This window comes from Sorex fumeus, unplaced genomic scaffold, assembly GCF_029834395.1.
Source record: "Sorex fumeus unplaced genomic scaffold, SorFum_2.1 ptg000069l, whole genome shotgun sequence".
NCBI classification, from domain to species: Eukaryota; Metazoa; Chordata; class Mammalia; order Eulipotyphla; family Soricidae; genus Sorex; species Sorex fumeus.
The window spans coordinates 854227-871716 of NW_026606126.1; the positions used below are offsets into that span (position 1 = coordinate 854227).

The window sequence follows — 17490 nt, forward strand, 5'->3', positions numbered from 1 at the left end:
CTGATCATTGTCTTCTGAAAAACAGCTAGTTCAAGAATGTGAGATCCTGAGATTCTGTTAACTGGAAGGTTTGCCATCACTAATCTTGATGACTCTCATGTGACTGCGAAGTTTGCAGTGTTGCATGCAAGCTCTCCAGCATAGCAGAGCACCAATCTTCAGAAGAGAAACAATTTCAAAACTGAAAGCTACTTGGGACACTGCCTTACTGTATATTTATATTACTCTTTAAATATGTTATGTTTAATATGTGTGCCACAGAGTCAACAAATTATATCACCACTGTGCAATTGTCCTCAAACCAAAAATATTAAAAACTTCCTGCTGAAGGGAGCTCGTGAAAGTTCCTAAGGTCTGTATGTGGTGGTGGTGGTGCAGGGGGCACTACTTAGAAACAGTAATAGCCAGGCACTCATTAAGAAAGAAGATGACTCTCAGGAGAAAATATGCACACAGACAATAAAAACGGTATCTCCTCTATGCCTCGTTTTTAATAGAAATCTTTGAAATAAATTCAGATAAAATCAGAATGAAGTTCTCAAAAGGTGAAGGATTAATTTAATCATTAATATTCCCTATTGCCCCAAATATCAGTATGTTTATTTCTATGCAAAACTCTGCCACCAAACTGCTTAAATGATATGATACACAAGCCAGTTTTCAAATAATAAGGCCAGTCATCTTGTAGTGAAAAAATTAGGTGCAAGATATGACCACAAACAGATATACACACGTAGACACACATACACACAAAGACACACATACACACAGACAGACCCACACACACACACACACACACACACACACACACACACCAACAACCAAATTTGGCTTCTCCTAAAACATTTACATGAAAACCAAATGCAGTCAGGAGGGAATACAGTGTCACCCCTCCCTACAATCTTCGTAGTTCCCTTTAATCCAGTAGCAAATCTGGGCATATTTGAGAGGGGTGATTCGAACCGCCACATTAAAATCCTGGGGAGAACCATTCATGTCTACCCACTGGTGCCCTGAAAAGATGCCAATAATTTTGCGTTCCCACTTTTGCTGCTGTCTCTTCCACATCCTCACATACACCCCTGAGCCACTGGCCCCAGGCTGGGCATCACACTGCTGGTACAGCAGGTCATATGTCTCTTCTTTGACATCACAGAAGCGATACACCAAATCGCCTGGACGGTCGTTGTCATAGCCAGAGAAATGGATCCTGCCCCCTGGGAGCTGCTTGGCAGGGGGACTCACCCCGATCTTCATGAACTTTCTCTTGTGGGGCTTCTTGAGTTCCAGGAGGGCATAGTCATAATCCATGCCGATGTCATTGGCATTGCCCTTGATCCAGCCCTTGGGCACATGCGTGCGTTTTACCCGGATCCATTGGAACCTCATCTTGTCGGGCACAGCTGAGCTGGAACTGTTGGTGCCCTGAGCACCGTCTTTAAATTTGGGCTTCAGAAAGCCCACTCGGAGTTTCTGGGTGCCCTTCACGTAGGTTTTCCCATCGTGGATGCAATGAGCAGCAGTGAGGACGTGCTTCTCTGCCACCAGTGTGCCGGTACAGCCAGTGGACAACTTCACTGAGGTTGAGAAAGGGTAGTTAAGCAGGAAATCTTTCCCAAAAATGCTAAACCTGCCATCATAGCCATAAATTTGCCTCTTCCTCCGTGATTTCCCAGCCGACTCGCCCCGCTCGCTGTTAAGGATGTAAATGCCCACTTGTGTCTCCGTGCGGCTGCCATTGGCATAGAGGGTTTCATAAGCCAGGTACTGCTTGACCTCTTCGTAAGTAGGCAGTGGTGCTCCTTTGTGACACTGTGGTCCACAGGAGGAGGTCACCTCCAGCTTGGCTCTGGCCCCAAAGTCAGGCTTGGCTAAGCTGAGGGTGGACTGGGGCAAGACTACAGGGAGTCGGTAGGCTGGCCAGGTAGGCTTCCAGTGGGCACTGTAGGGGCTCACCTGCCCGACGGCGTAGAGGAGGAGGCAGAGGCAGAGGAGCCCTCGAATGCCTGCCATGCTGAGCATCTCTCTGGTGAAAGAAAAACAAGGAGATCAGAAGGGCAAGGGGTTGAGCATGCAGAACGGTTGAGAGGAATGTCTCACTGCTCCTGAGTCTCTGAACCCTTCACGCTGAGGAGAGGAATCAGAGCAACGGGCTCAAGCCCAGTGCAATTGACTGAGCATTCCTGTGGTCGGTCCCCCAGTGAGACTGGCTGCTCATTCCATCTAAGCTTGAAGTTCCTGTCCCTGACGGCTCAGAAGAAGAATGCAGAGGATCATTCATCCCTACACAAACTGCTTCATCACACCCAATTTACGTGCAAGCTTAAGCATACTTTGTGATTGATTTTAAACCTTTCTGATGTCTCTTGGGCTCCCTGTCTTTCTGTTCTTTCCCTCACTCTCATTATAGTATTACTTGGAAAATGGCAAAGAGCTGTGTAGAGAGTAGATTTAAACTGAGCTGTTTACAGAGCCTCAAAGGCACCTAGGCCAGATAGTTCATAGGGTCACGCTCAATGGGAATCCAATGGCCATGAAAATTTTGACATGGAGACTCCATTCACAAGAATATATGAGATTTAAATTTTTTCCTTTCCTTTTAATCTAAGAAAAACTTTTCTTTATTAAAAAAAAATGTAGTGCTGAGAATTGAACCCAGGGCCTCACACTTGCAAAGCAAATGCTCCCCTGCTGAGTCCCACCCTTGAACAACATGAGAGGTTCAGTTTCAGGATATCAAGACCTCTAAGGTGCAATGTATTTCTACTTTCTTTGGATTTTATTTTACTCTACCAGGATCTTTGTTAAAGACAAAACACTTCAACGCTGCATTGAGATGTTCACATTGTAATCCGGTCAGCTCCTTACCAAGCTGTTCTCAGCTGGTCTAGATGCACTGAATCTAGGCCTGTGCTAGCATACAGTAATAAACGAATGTTTTCTCCAAAAGAAGAGTAAGTAAATGAACCAAAAGTGTGGCCCTAAAGTATTTCGTTTGAATGGCATAGGTTGAGTGCTGTTGACAGAGATATGCGTGGATCATGTGGCTGCTCTGAGGAAAGGCAGGAAAACTCTCTTGTGGAAATAAAGGGGAAATAAAGGTATGAAGTGTTTATTTTTAACTTTTTATTGTAGTGTAGACAACATGATTACAGCAGTGTGAATGTTTATAAATTTGATATGCACATTCACCACACCTGAGACCTACCACTCGTCCTTATGATGTCAATTGTACCCTACTTTTTTCTCCCTACTTCCCCTCCCCCATCTGCTTATTTTACAATTATAGGCCAAGGGTTTGTCAACATTCTCTTGTTTTGTTTCTTTATATATCACAGGTGAGTGAGATAATCTGGTATGTGCCCTTGAGATGGGTTTTGGTTCTAGGGACACACCCAGCAGTGCTCAGGTCTTACTCTTGGCTCTGTGCTCAAGGATTACTTCTGGTGGGGCTTGGAGGACCATATGTGGTACCAAGGACTGACTTGGAGCTAGCTGTGCGCAAGACAAGTGTCTTAACCACTGTGCTATCTCTCTCACCCTGTGAGAAGGTTCTGAAATTGAACTGAAGTTTAGCTAACAGACTGGAGAGGAAATGGTCACACAGTGAGGAGACATGGGCTCGTAACAGTGGACAGCACTTCGGAAACTCTGCTTATTTCTGCAAGAACAAGATAGATAAAGAGGTGGCAATAGCCGGTAAGAGCTGGACTATGATGAAAGGTGGTATAGATTTGATGAAGGAGTTTGGATTTCACTCTGCAAGATTTGTCTAACAATCTGGTTCGATCAGTTCAGTTAGTTGTCTCTGCCTGGCTCAGAATTTTCTGTTCAAGAGAAGCTGAGTTGCTCATCAAGTAGGACAGAAGGACAGAGAAGGTCAACGTCACAAGGCTGGCAGAACACTCAGACTCAGGAGGAAGGAGTTCTTTACTCCCTCTTTCTTTCTACAAGTACACAGGCAGTTCTGGGTGCCTTTTGCTTCCTTTTACTGGGCAGTTCCATTAACATGAGTGAGTTAAGCTGGTCATGCCAGTCCAGATGCCCCAGATCATACTCTAACAGCCTTTCCCCTATATCTCTGGGGCCTTATGCTTCACTCTTTCTCTTTGATTCCATTTCTGCTGAAAACAGGGATGGGAAAAGAAATAAGTCCCTGAAAAATCCAATTGTCCAGGTCTTTCTGATATGTTGAAAGGATTTTTATTTCTCATATTTTCGAATCTGGGCCCATTGGTGGAGGAGTAAATACCTATAATTATTTTTCTAAATCCCTAAAAACCACAAGGTGTGTGCATGAGTGTGCAGACCTCTGGATATGCTTGTTGGGGCTACTGCTGTAACAAAGGTGTAAGGGAGGGGAAGCCAGCACCAGAACTCACATCCCCAATGGGGAATTAAAGAGTGAACAGGGGTCTTTGGAGGGCTAGTTCTGTACCTAATTATTCCAGTATCCCAGTTCCTGGGACACACACAGGACCTGGACAGCCTTTTCTCTGTAAGTTCTTGTATGGGTGATTACATGCATCCCATGCCAAGATCCTTGCCAAGTGTGCTCTATACTTGGAGGAACCAAGCATCTCCCACAGGGCTCTAGCTTAGGTCTTATAATTTATCTTCTAATTTTGACTAACATGGACAACAATAATGTCTGCTAACACTAAGCAACAGATGCATAAGCTAAACAGGATCTAGGAACTAAACTAATTTCCAAATACTGTTCTTGGGTGTGGGGAAAGTGAGAAGGAGAGACAGTGATAACAATATGTGCCATCTTCAGTTGTGGAAACAATTTTCAATGTGCTTAAACAACAGATACTTAAAATATGCTCATATCAATAGTAGGGCTTCTTAAACATCTATGACCCTTTTTTGAGACAAGAAACCAACTTGGGTAAGCGCTGCCTTAAACACTTTGGATTTATGATATGTTTGGGTTTGAATCTAAGTTCTGGGTGCTGCATGTTCAGAAATGTTTTGCTGTTGCCATTTATACCAGTTTTGCAACTTTCACATTCAGCTAGGAGACCCCCACATGGGGTTGTGAGCTACAGTTTAAGAGGTCAGGATCCTAAGCAGCGCTTTTCAGTCGAGACTAGGAGGCCAACCAGTAGGCATGGTAGCAGGCGGGATGGGCACAGGATGGAAGCAAGGCATGTGGGACTTTGCTGGACAAGGGTTGAGGAACAGTGATGTGGGACTGCATCTTCAAACCCCCAAATCTAAAATCCGGACGTTAACTGGATCCCAGGAGAGTAATTTCAATGATCTACTATGCCAAAAATGTTCTGGCAGCATAGTTTTTAGCTTTACCCTTTTATTCAAACATTGGAACATTTCACTGGCAAGGCTATCACAGAAGAGCCTGAGGCCAGTCCCTGTCCACATTAAAATGTCACTAGGAACTGTGTGTTAATGACTTAGCCCCCTTTTGGTGAAACAGATTCAAATTTTTCCAAGTGATTTGCCTGTAGAGTAAATCCCTATTTACAAAACACTTCCAAAGGTTCTGAAGCATGTTTCATTTCACAATGCCACTACGACTTTTTGTTTTTTTTTCAGTATCTTTCAAGAAAAAAAACCATTTTTAGAAACCAGTTAGTGAAAGCAAGTGGGCACGGAGAATCAGAGCGTCCTGGAGGGAGCGTGGAGTGGACAGCTCTGGCACCAAGCCAGTCTTTCAGCACTAGGGATCAAATTTGTTCTTCAACAAAATGACAGATCACTATGCCAAATCACATACAAATTACAGGTTGCTCACAAATCTCAGAATGTTGTCAGGGAATGCTAAAGAAGTTCTGTAGAATATTACTGCATATTTTTGTTCTAAAAGAGTATCTCAGAAATAAACTTTTCAGATATCTCAGATTAGTAAATAAGAAATAAGCCAACAATTATTCCATTAGCTTGAAACACTGCTTTAAAATTCTATGTATTATCACTTAAGCTCAGTTCATTAATTGCATGCAGACTTTATTCTAACCATGTTGTCTTGTGTTGTTGCTTCTGAGCCACACCCAGCAGTGCTCAGGCTTGTTTCTGGCTCTGCACTCGGGGATCATGCGTGGTGGGTCTTGGGGTTCCATACTGGGTGCTGGGGATCGAATCTGGTTTGACTGTGTGCAAGACAAATGCCTTATGCCCATACTAACCTTCTATTCCCCTGACCATATTGTGTTTTCATTAAAGAACTTTCAGAGTTATAAAACTGTATTTTAAACAAACTTAAGTTTATATGCAGATTTTCAAAGACAAATGCAGGTCAAGAGTTGGAGAGATGGTACAGTGGGTAGGGCACATGCTGTGCGTACAGCTGACCCTGGTTCAATCCCAATACTACAAATGGTTTCTGGAGGACCACCAGGAGTGATCCCTGAGCTCAGAGCCAGGAGTAAACCCTGAGCAACGCTGGATTTAAACTCCAACCCCACATCAACCAACATATTAATTAATTAAATTAAAAACCCCAAACCACACCCACCAAAAATTATAAAAGAAATAAATGTAAAAAGACACAAATGTAAGTAAAATTATTTCCAATTGATTCAGTTTTTAAATATCCATCAGAATTTGGGAATTTAAACACATTTCCAAGTCCCCAAGAGGACTAAACTGGATCCTATATTTAAGTAATAAGTTTCATAAATAGCCTTCTCCTTGAACCAAAGGTGTAGTTAGGGTGCTTTACAAACTGTTTTAAATTCACTGATGTGAATGGATGGCCTCTTTCACTAGTATCTCAGCTCTGGTATTGTCTGATTTTATAATTTTCCAGGGTCACAGAAGCCCAGGCCAGGCACTAAGCTGTTTACAGACAGTGTCTATAACCATCGCTTTCTAATCATGAGTTTGGAATCAGCGATGGGAAGATTTGGAGTCAGTGGTGGGAGGATTAGGCAAAAACTAAAAGAAGAATTTATTACTCTGCTCTATCTCCTGGCCTGTCTGGGTTTCTCTCTTAGAGGGTGGCTCCCACAGCAGGAGCTGAGGGGGTGTGGAGGAGGGGTGGGGAGGGGTGGGGGGAGCACTGTGAGTGACTGTGCTCAGAAAGACACCGGGGAGAGTTCTGAGGCCCAGAGAACCTTGGCTGAGGCACAGCCACCGGGACCAGTGCTCCACACTCCTTCCTCATTAATAACATGCCTCTGGCTTCAAATAAATGTCTGCAAATAAAGCTAGTGGTTGTACATGCATTTCCCAATTCACCTTATCATGAAATAACTCCCTGGGAGATAATCAATTACTGTTTACAATTTCATAAACTTGAAGGAAGTCTGCCCTACACCCATTTAAATTTACTAACACATTAACACTCTAGTACATAAACAGATGAAAGAAAAACATTAATGATCTCATTACTGGAAAGGTAACTTGATGGGTCACATAACTTTAAATTTTCTCCTGCCTTTACAAATAAATCATTTACCCCAAAGAGCTATTTGCCAAACATACCTTGAAAAGAGAAATGTAGAAAGAGAGAAAGACAGAAGAAAGAAAGAGAAAAAGACAAATTCTAAAGAGTATCTTCACTGTGTCTAGAAATCTGTATGAAGAAAGTTCACATCTATATTTCCCATTTCTAGGAATCAGCCTTCAGGATATAAAGATTCCTCTGATACATAATTAACTTTTACAGTTTACAACTAAGTATTTTATGCTTACTTAAATGGCAAAGCAGGATGGAAAACTCAGGTAAGCAAATACTTTTTTCAGCATGACTAGTAATATGGAAAATGTATTATATTTTCAACTTTATATCTGACTCACTAGGGGGTAACCCATTGTTATTCCATCACTGAAATGAGCCACTGCCCCACTAGCCACTGTCTAAAAATACTTAAACTTTATGAGAATACTGCCCTTTCATATGTTGCCTAAGAACTTTAGGGGGAGGGACAGTGCCTGTTATCAGAGAGCAAGAGTCATACGTGTGGGCTGGCCGCTGGGGATGCTCTTCCCTCATTTGGCAAAAGTCTTCATAAGTTCAGCAAAGCAAGTCTGCTCAGAACGGCAAGAGTTTGGGAGAACAATTTAACTTCCCAAGTAAATAAATGTTGGGTGGGAAAACCTAATCCTTACCACATACAGTCTCTAATGTACAATCTCTGAATTCCTGTGACCATGTCAAATAGTCATGACAAAGAACCCGTGGGGAAAAGGGCAAGATGGAAAGTTTTAGATACCATTTGGAAGCATGACAAAGGTTTTCCATGGAATCTGTGGTCAGTGGTCAGTGATATTGGACAGTGAAACCATACTAATTCTAATTGCAAACACCTAAAACAAAACTCTGTCAAGTGGTCTACAGTCACAGGCTTACTTCCAGTTTCCTGTGTCACAGAACCTGTGAAAGCAAGTCAGACCTAATAATCACATAATGTTTTCAGAATGATACAGTCTTGTCAAGGGGAGAATGCAGGGCACTTAGAAGTCCAGCTACACAAAACATAATCTTGCGGTCAAGTTTAGCTTCTCTATGAGAGCTCCGGCAAACTGAATGACTTAGTTTGCCTGGGATCAACCGTGCAGCAGAAAGTATCTAAAACTTTCCATGGTGAGACCATGAGAAACGAATCCCCCAGAATCAGTGAGTTATGCACAAATAAAGCTGGGGTATTAAAGGGGTCTAGAAGAGACGTGCATAAACAGAGACTGTTAAATACTGCAGGTCAGGCCAGTTATATTCTCAGATCCACTAATGGGCAGTTTGGCACTTAATACTACAGACAAAAATGCGGGCAGGGTCACCATCTACCTGAATAGACTGTCAGTGTTACAAAAAATGAGATCCATATTAGTTACCTTGAAAATGTTTCCCCTGGGCACAAGAATGTATGACAAGCTATCTTTTGGCTTTAATTAAGAGTAATAAATACATATGAAACGCTTTATTCAAACGCAGGTGGTGTAGCTAGGGGCGCACACACTTTCCAAGTAAGTAAGATGGCTTTGGGGGAATTTTCTGGGTTCCCTCTCCAATATTCGGTCTGTATCTTACAGATTCCTGGAACACAGATATAGTCCTTTAAATGCTGTCATGAACTCACAGGATTCTAAAATGCTGTCTTGTGAGTTATGAATTCAGCTCCTTCCCTCATGCCCAGCGAAGGTGATTGTGACACAGGGAGACTCAGACACAATCCTGAAAAGCATGAGTTTCCCACCAGCAAAGGTTGTTCTTAAAGTCTCAGTGTTCCTAAGTCTCCAGGAGATAAAAGTTACACCCCCCCCGCCCCCTGGCTTCTTTTTAAAATCAAATGGTTTCTCATGAGATGTTGGAAAGCAAATCAATTTTCTGGAGAGGCAGTTTTCTTCATTTAATTCTTCTGCTCCCTCTTTCAAACCAACTTAAACAACAAAAAACTTTTATGTTCACGTTAATTGGGGATGACTGTCCGCAGACTGAAGGAGAAACACTCCGAGGGCGGATACTGGCGGATGACCGTCTCGGGGACGAGGACCCCCGCCCTAAGGCTCAGACGCACGCTCTGCTCCCCAGCCGGGCTCCTGCACCGTCCTCGCTCTCTGCAGAGCTCACCCGCGTGTGCCCAGGGCGCAACACCAAAGCTCAGAGCTGGAAGAGGCGCACGCAGAGAGCATGGGCACAGCGGTCGTGTGCGCGCGCCTGCAGGGGAAGGCAGCCTCGCCCGGTCCGGCGGGGCTCGCCCGCACCCGCTGCGCCTCTTCCCCCGCATCCTCGACGGCACGCGCGGAACTTTCTCCCCTAGGGTGTCCGGGCCAGGCTGCAGCACCGCCAACTCCGCAGCCCACGGTCGCCCCCTGCGCCTTTATCTGCCCCGCGCCCGCACTCACCGCGCCCGCCGCTCCGGGGCCCGCTGCGCCGCTCACAGTCGGGTCGGCGCCGGAACGGCGCGCGCGGCTCGAGGCTGGCGGGGGCGCGGGGACCCGGAGCCTCCCGCCCGCCCCGCCGCGCCCGCTTCGCCCCTCCCCGCAGGCCCCGCCCCGCCCCGCCGCGCCCGCCTCGCCGCGCCCCGCCCCGCCCCGCCCCGCAGGCCCCGCCCCGTCCGCCAGGCCCCGCCCTCGCCCGTCAGGCTCCGCCCGCCCCCCCCCCCCCCAGGTCACGGGCCCGCCCGCCAGTCGTTGCCCCAGCCCTCTCCGCCCGCCCCCCCGGCCCCGTCCCGCACAGCCTCGCCCAGGCCCCGCCCCGCACAGCTCCTCGGGTCCCTCCCCCGCCCGCCAGGCCCCGCCCCGCCTCGCCCAAAGCCACGCCTCCTATCCGCCTCGTCCCGCAGGTCACGCCCCCACCCCAGGCCCCGCCCTGTCCCGGACCGCGCGTGCTCCGCGCGCTCGGGGACCTGCAGGGGCTTCTCGGCGCTTGAGGCCCACCGCGCCCGCCCCCCTTGTGGCCGGCCTCCCCAGGCCCCTGCCCTACGGCCAGGGCGGAACGCGAGCGGAGGGCCGGCTGCCCTGGGCTGCCTGCCCCCTCCCCCAGCCCGCTCAGCTGCTCTGCTTGGACCCCGGTCGCTGTGCTCCCGAGGGGTGCGGGAGGGGAGCGCCCTTTTTAATACGAGTGCCCATACCCTCCACCACTCTACGGGGACATTTTTCTTGGAAATCCCCATAATTGACTTAAATTATGTTTTCTTAAAGTGTGTTGTATGTAGACATAAGACCATTATAAGTTACAGCTTCTGAAGAAACTCTGGGGAAAACCCAAATTTGTCAGTGCTACATAGACGGTCCCCTCCCAGCACAGTAAGATTTGAGTGGGTGCTAGTTGCCTGCTGCCTGCGGGGTTCCAACAGGGGGATGGGGCTGCGTGACATCATATATTATTCATAACCAGCAATAGAAAATAAATTGTCTGCTGTTGCTTTTTTGGCAGATCTGAGTGTTGGGGTAAAATCCCAAATAATAATGATGGGTCTGGGGTTGAAATATTGAATTTAATCAAAGTAGAGAGAGAGTAATGTGGAAATCATCTGCCTCACGGGTAGGAGGAGGGTGTGGGATGGAGCATATACTGGGGTTTTTGGTGGTGGAAAATGGGCATTGGTGAAGGGATAGGTGTTTCATCATTGTATGACTGAGACTTAAACCCGAAAGCTTCGTAACTGTTCTCATGGTGATTCAATAAATAAACTTATAAAAAGAAAAAATGGTAATTCTGATGATTCAGAATGTGTTCAGAGTCACTTTTTAATTATAATTATTAAAAAAGTGAAATGACCTATCAGTATCTGTAGTTCCTAGTTGGGTTAAACACCTTTAAAAGTCAGTCATCCTACTTGAGTTTTTTGCTTGTTTCAGTTTGGTTTGGTTTTGGATTAGGCTCTGGACTTACTCCTAGCTCTGTCCTCAGGGGTCACTTCTGCTGGTGCTCAGGGACGGTCTGATGCCCAGGATGGAAAGAGAATCAGCTTCATGTGAAACAAACATCTTGTCCTTAGTACCATCTCTCTGGTCCCCAGTTATCCTACATAATAGAGCAGCCAGGGATAGTATTAGTAAAGGAAGAAGTCAGCTTCCTCAGTCATGCTGGGGTATTATTCGCTTTCCTCCAACCAACGCTTATTGAGTACTTATGGCATACTAGACCAAGTAAGAGTACCAAATGTTGGGGGTATGGTGCCACTAGCAGGTCAATCTGTACCTGTGAGGCGAGCAGCCTGATGGCACTGTCAGGCTTTCAGATACCTCAAAATTGCAGCTGTGCCTTTGGCCAGACCCCAAAAACTTGGGGCAAAGTTTACCAAGAAAGTAAATGGCCAAAAGTTAGGTATGTGGGAGACACACCCACAAAACCACCTCCGGCTCAGCTATATAAGTGGAGGCATGGCCTCTCTGGTTCCTGATCAAACTGCTTAACAGCGATGATCCCAGAGGCTCAGAAACAAATCTCGGTACCCAAAAGCTTTTGGCAGAAATGCGTCTTGTTCCTGCAGTAGGTTACAGGGGCTGGGCCACTCCAGGTGGGAATAGGTTTTGTGCCTTAGCCTGTTCCCCCTGGCGGCCTGGTGACTGCCATCCTCCAGAGGGCACTGGACAGTCAGGTTTGGGCCTGCAGTGACGAGACATGAGGGGCCTCACCAGATTGGGGTGGAACTGGCTCTTTCCTCCCCATCCCAACGAGACCTCGAGTCACCGCCTACAAACGGCCTCTCTGGCTCCTGATCAAGCTGATTAATGACCATGATCCTAGAGACTCAGAAACAAATCTTGAAACCCAGTGGCTTTTGGCAGAAATGCATCTGGACTGCATACACAGCCATGGCTCCAGAGGCAAAAGGACTTAATATAGAGCCTGACAGCTTGCGGCAGAAAAATGAATGGACCATGCGTTAAACTACAGTGCCACGCCTCCCCGGGAGGGAAAGGGTATTGCTCCCTTCCCTTCCGCCTTCCCCCTCTCCCACCTCCCCCCCTGCCGCAAGGTGGCCGCCGCCTCAGAGCTTATTGGAAAGCCAGGTATGAGCCGGTGGTGACTGGGCAACTGCAATCTCATGGGAAGGGGGCGGTACCGACTTGTCCTTCACGCCCTACCGAGGTCACAAGTTGCCCCCTATGAGTGGCTCTCTGGCACGAAGATGGCTCCAGAGGCAAAAGGACTTAATCCAGAGCCCGGCAGCTTGTGGCAGAAATGTGAATGGACCATGCATTAAACTATGGCTCCATGCCTCCCTGGGAGGGAAAGGGTGTTGGTCCCTTCTGCCTCCCCCCCTCCCCCCCCAGCAGCAAGGTGGTCGCTGCCTCAGAGCTTATAGGAAAGCCAGGTATGAGCCAGCGGTGATGGGGCAACTGCAGTCTCATGGGAAGGGGAGTGGTACCAGCTCGTCCTTCACGCCCAATGGAGTTCTGGAGTTATCCCCCATGAGCTGCTCTCTGGCACAGCCATGACACCAGACGCACAGAAACCAGTCTCGTAATTATCTGGCTCTTTGCAGAAATCCAAAATTGCATGGCAGCAATAGCAGCCGCACAACATTATATGATTCTTATAACCAGCTATAGAAAACAAAGTATTTCACAATGCCTTTTCAGCAATTCTGATTGTGGGGAGGGGAATTCTAAACAATAATGGTGCATCTTTTGTCAAAATGATGAATGTAATCAATGTAGAGAAGAGTTAAGTAGAAATCATCTGCCTCACAGGCATTGGGTGGGGTGGAAGCGGGGGTATATTGGGGTTCTTGGTGATGAAAAGTGAGGACTGGTGAAGGGAAAGGTGTTCGATCATTGTATGACTGAGACTTAAACCTGAAAGCTTAGTTTTTCCCACAGTGATTCAATAAATAAATATAAGACGAAAAATAAATAAAACTGTGAAAAAAAAGAGTACCAAGTGAGAATGGTGGCCATAGGAAACTGACCACTATCAAAAGAGTGTGCCAATGTGCTTGCTTATGAAAGTTTCACACAAGCTCTGCCTCTTGCTTGAATTGTAGCTTTTACTTTAACCTTTCTGCCCTTCAATTTCCTGTCCGAAAATGGTTGCTGTGTCCTCAACCATTGGAAGAACTGGATGCTTCCTGACTCATATAATGTTCAGCCCTCACACAGGCAAATCCTCAGTAAATATTAGCTCTTGTATCTGGTAGGCCCAAAGAACAAGACGTCTCGGCCCTGTGGACCAGCTCTTCCTTAGTACCACCTTCACCTACATCCACATTCTTGGCTCATTTGTCCTGGCAATTTGAAAAATTGTGTTGTAAACAATTGGGGGAGACAGATTCCTGGAGAACAAGATAATTATCAGAGAGAAATTGGCACAGAAGGACCCAAGAAAAGTGAGAGAATTAGGTGGGACGGGGGGGGGGGTCTCCCCCTCCCTCTCTGCATTCTTTCTATTCTGGGTTATTTAAACACAATTACAACCATCATATTAGTGGGAGGAAAAGACCAGATTGAATAACTGCACATGAACAACATACTGGACTGTACATTCTAAAGCAGATGAAACAAGCTGGGTGTTTATAAACCATGCAAAGGAATGGGATGGGGTGGAGGGGGGGCGTCCAGGAAAGAGTCGGGGGATTTACATGACAACAGGGAAAACAACTTCATGTGACATCTTCTTTCTATATGTGTATCATTCTTTAGATAATTTTCTCTGATTACAAGGGTATTTCTCAGCAGATGTCCCTAGATGGGGTAGTTTCAATCTCTAAGAGATCTACTGGGCCTTGGTTGACCTTAGTTCCTTCCACTTCCAAGACACCTGCTCTGGACATGTGAGGGAATTCTCACTGAACATTTGGGACAAGGCCAAACCTCCATGAGCCCCTGCTCTCTGACCTCTGCTACTGTCAGTCTCTGCCTCTTGACCAAAAACAGCTCTCAGTCCTGAAGAGCTCAGGGCTTGAACAAGCGCCTCTGACTCTCCTTCTGGAGCTGTCAGCCGTGAAATGAGGGCACACTGCTGGCTTGTGGTTGTCAGTGTGTTTGCATGAGGAAGACCACAGACCTGAGTGATTTTTTGACCTTCAAGAAATATGCCTGTGTAAATAGGTGTCTTCCTGCTGACTTTTCCTTTTATTTTTTTCTTTGTCCCATTTTCCTACCACTCCCCCAAAGCCCAAATAACCTCAAACCCTCACTTGTTTAATAACTTTTCAACTCCATAGAAGCAACTCTCAAACACTTCTCATGTGTGCATAACAATGATTTGTTAAAAATTGCTTTCGGAGTGGTGAGCAGAGATGAGCTCATACAAAGGTTAAGGCACTTGCCTTGCCTAACATACAGCTGCAACGCTGGTTCAAATTCCCTCACTGCCAGGCAATGGAAATTTTGAGCACTGAGCCAGGAGTATCCTCTAGGCACTGCTTGGTGAGATCCCCCAAATTCATTCAGGGAAAGATACACTTGTTTATTCTCTACTTTGTACAGTGTTACTCTTGGAGGTCATATGAGGTGGAAGTCGCAAATAACCTCCATGCCCAGAAATTTATGTTATGGATATAAACACATAAAGGAGACAAGGACATGATGGCTAACTTAGATGACAGGTATACAGTATCCTAGAGGGAATTAATATCCCCACTTTGGTTGATGTCTTCCATGAAAGGGTAGATTTGAACAGAAGTTCAAAGGACGAAGATATAAGCAAGACTTTAACAAACATTGAGCACCTTCACTGTAGTGTTGATTACCATCCGTGGGTCAATAGGAGAATGAAGATTTGATTGTAGCAGCTCTATGTTAATGGAATGTGTATATGTAGGTATACACGTGCCAAGTAGCATGGAATGTATTTCATTGCATGTAGTTTTGAAAACCACAGGAACCATGATTAGCTTCATTTTACAGATAAGGGGGCTGAGGGTCAAAACGTGAAGTAGGAGACCAGTGTTAAGCATGAAGTAACCTGGTTGTGACTGTTGTCATGTTTGTCTGTCTCTACTTTTCACCAGCCTCCCTCATGCTGTAGTACTTTCTGGACCCCTCGTTTCTCCTGCTTGATATGAAGTTGCATCAGTTGTGATGTTCTATAATTTAAGGTCTGTTCAGTCCTCAGAGTTGCAGAAGAGATGGGATGACAAGATCGCAGGAAACTTGAGGTGGCAGGGAAGAGAGAAATTCAACATTAACTCTAACTTACTACTCAGGTTTAGCGCTTTTTTCTTCCATTTGGATGCCAGACACAGTAGTGCTCAGGGATTACTCCTGGCTCTGTGCTGGAGATCACTCCTGATGTGCTTCTGGGACCATATGGGAGGTTGGGGATTGAACCCGGGTTGGTTGTGTGCAAGGTCATTTATTGCTTATTTTTTTGGAGGCCAATATCCATATGCACCTTCATAATTTCAATCCATTTGAAAGTTACCCATCAGGATAATTTCTAAGGAGATAAAATCTTAAATAAAATAATCTACATATATATTTAAAAACATATTTTTGGGGGATAATACAGATCTAGTAGTTTACTCATTTGGGTGGGGTAAAATAATAAATAATCTCCATTTACTGAGTGAAAAGAGAGCTGGAACAAGAGACCATACAAGGAGTTGGGGGACGGATTCTAATCCTGTCATTTGAACTTGCATAATCATCCCACTTGAAGGGCTTATGTTTCCATCTGTCTACCTCTCTCTCCCTCTGTCCCTCCCCTTAATCTCTCTCTATTTTTCTCTTTCTCCCCCTCTCCTCTATCTTTCCCTCTCTCTTGTCTCTTGCTCAAACACACACACACACACACACACACACACACACACACACACACACACACACCCCTTTGGGCATCCTTGCTATGAAATCCTGAGCAAAAAAAGGTGGAAATCTGAAATCAGACTGACAACATATAATTTAGAATGTGTTTAGTTTCTGAGTGACCATGAGCAAGGTAAAATGACTTTCTGTGCATCAGTTTTTCCATCTGTACTCTGAGGTCAATTTAGGACTATCATAAATATGTGTGCTGGAGCAATAGCACAGCGGTAGGGCATTTGCTTTGTGCGCAGCCAGCCCGGCAGAGCCGGGTTCGATTCCTCCGCCCCTCTCGGAGAGCCCATCAAGCTACCGAGAGTATGTGGCCTACACGGCAAATATACCAAACACAGTAACCAACCAAGTTTCAAAATGGAGACATTACTGGGCCCGCTCAGCAAATTGATGAACAAAGGGAGGACAGTAACTGACATAAGTATGTAATGATATAATCAGTATAAGCATATAGCATATACTAGGATAAAGTGCATACTAGCACAAATTAAATGACTTTATTATCGCTATTACTTGTATTATATACTTCTGTGAATGCTCACAAATGTTTTAAAATTTGTTGTATGAAGAATAAATTTAATCAAATTATAATAAAATTTTAGTCCAACTTAAAAAATACATAGTAAAATTCATGTTCTGCCCCTAAATCTTGTTTTTAGTATAATTTCAGAATCAAAGATTGCAGATTTAAGTGGGAGGCAATCTTGTTTTGGGGGGTTTGTTTCTTCTCCTTCAATATCCCTCATACTTTTGGTCAATTGTCTCATCTGATAAATAGCCATTGAACCACTAATATTTTCAGTTCTAGGATTGAGAAAATGGTTCAAGTGGCTGGAGTGCACGCCACGATCATACGAGCACAGTTTAATCCCTAGCCTGAGTGGGCAATTTCCAAGCTCCTAGCCAGGAATGGGTTGAGAGCGCGAGGGCTACAGTGCCCTCTCTTCCCCTATCCAAATATTACTAGATCTAAAAATTTGCTAATGACTTAGTGTCAGAATCAGAGTTTTTTTTCTCATGATGGTTAAAAAAAATCACAAAACTTCCCATGTGTGATGTGTGTAAGTGTGTGTGTGTGTGTGTGAGTGTGTGTGTGTCTGTTTGGATGGCACTCAGCAGTGCTCAGGGTTACTCCTGGCTCTGTGCTCAGGGAATCCCTCCTGGTGAGACTTGGGGAAATATATGGTCTGGGGATAAAGCACAGGTTGGTCACAGGCAAGAAAAAAACCCTCCCCACTTTAGTGTTTCTCTAGCCCCCAAACTTTCATAAATAAAAAAATGTTTTAAAAAGAATCACTTAAGAATTTC

General features: G+C 45.4%; 1 protein-coding gene across 1 annotated transcript; it reads right to left on the reverse strand.

Moving 5' to 3' along the window:
* Positions 1-393: 393 nt before the first annotated feature.
* On the reverse strand, positions 394-9904 carry PRSS23 (serine protease 23). The gene is made up of 2 exons (XM_056128831.1): positions 9814-9904; positions 394-2024 (listed from the first exon to the last, which is right to left on the reverse strand). Exon 2 carries the CDS (start codon positions 2020-2022, stop codon positions 886-888), a length of 1137 nt encoding a protein of 378 aa, XP_055984806.1. The 5' UTR covers positions 2023-2024; positions 9814-9904; the 3' UTR covers positions 394-885.
* Positions 9905-17490: the final 7586 nt, after the last annotated feature.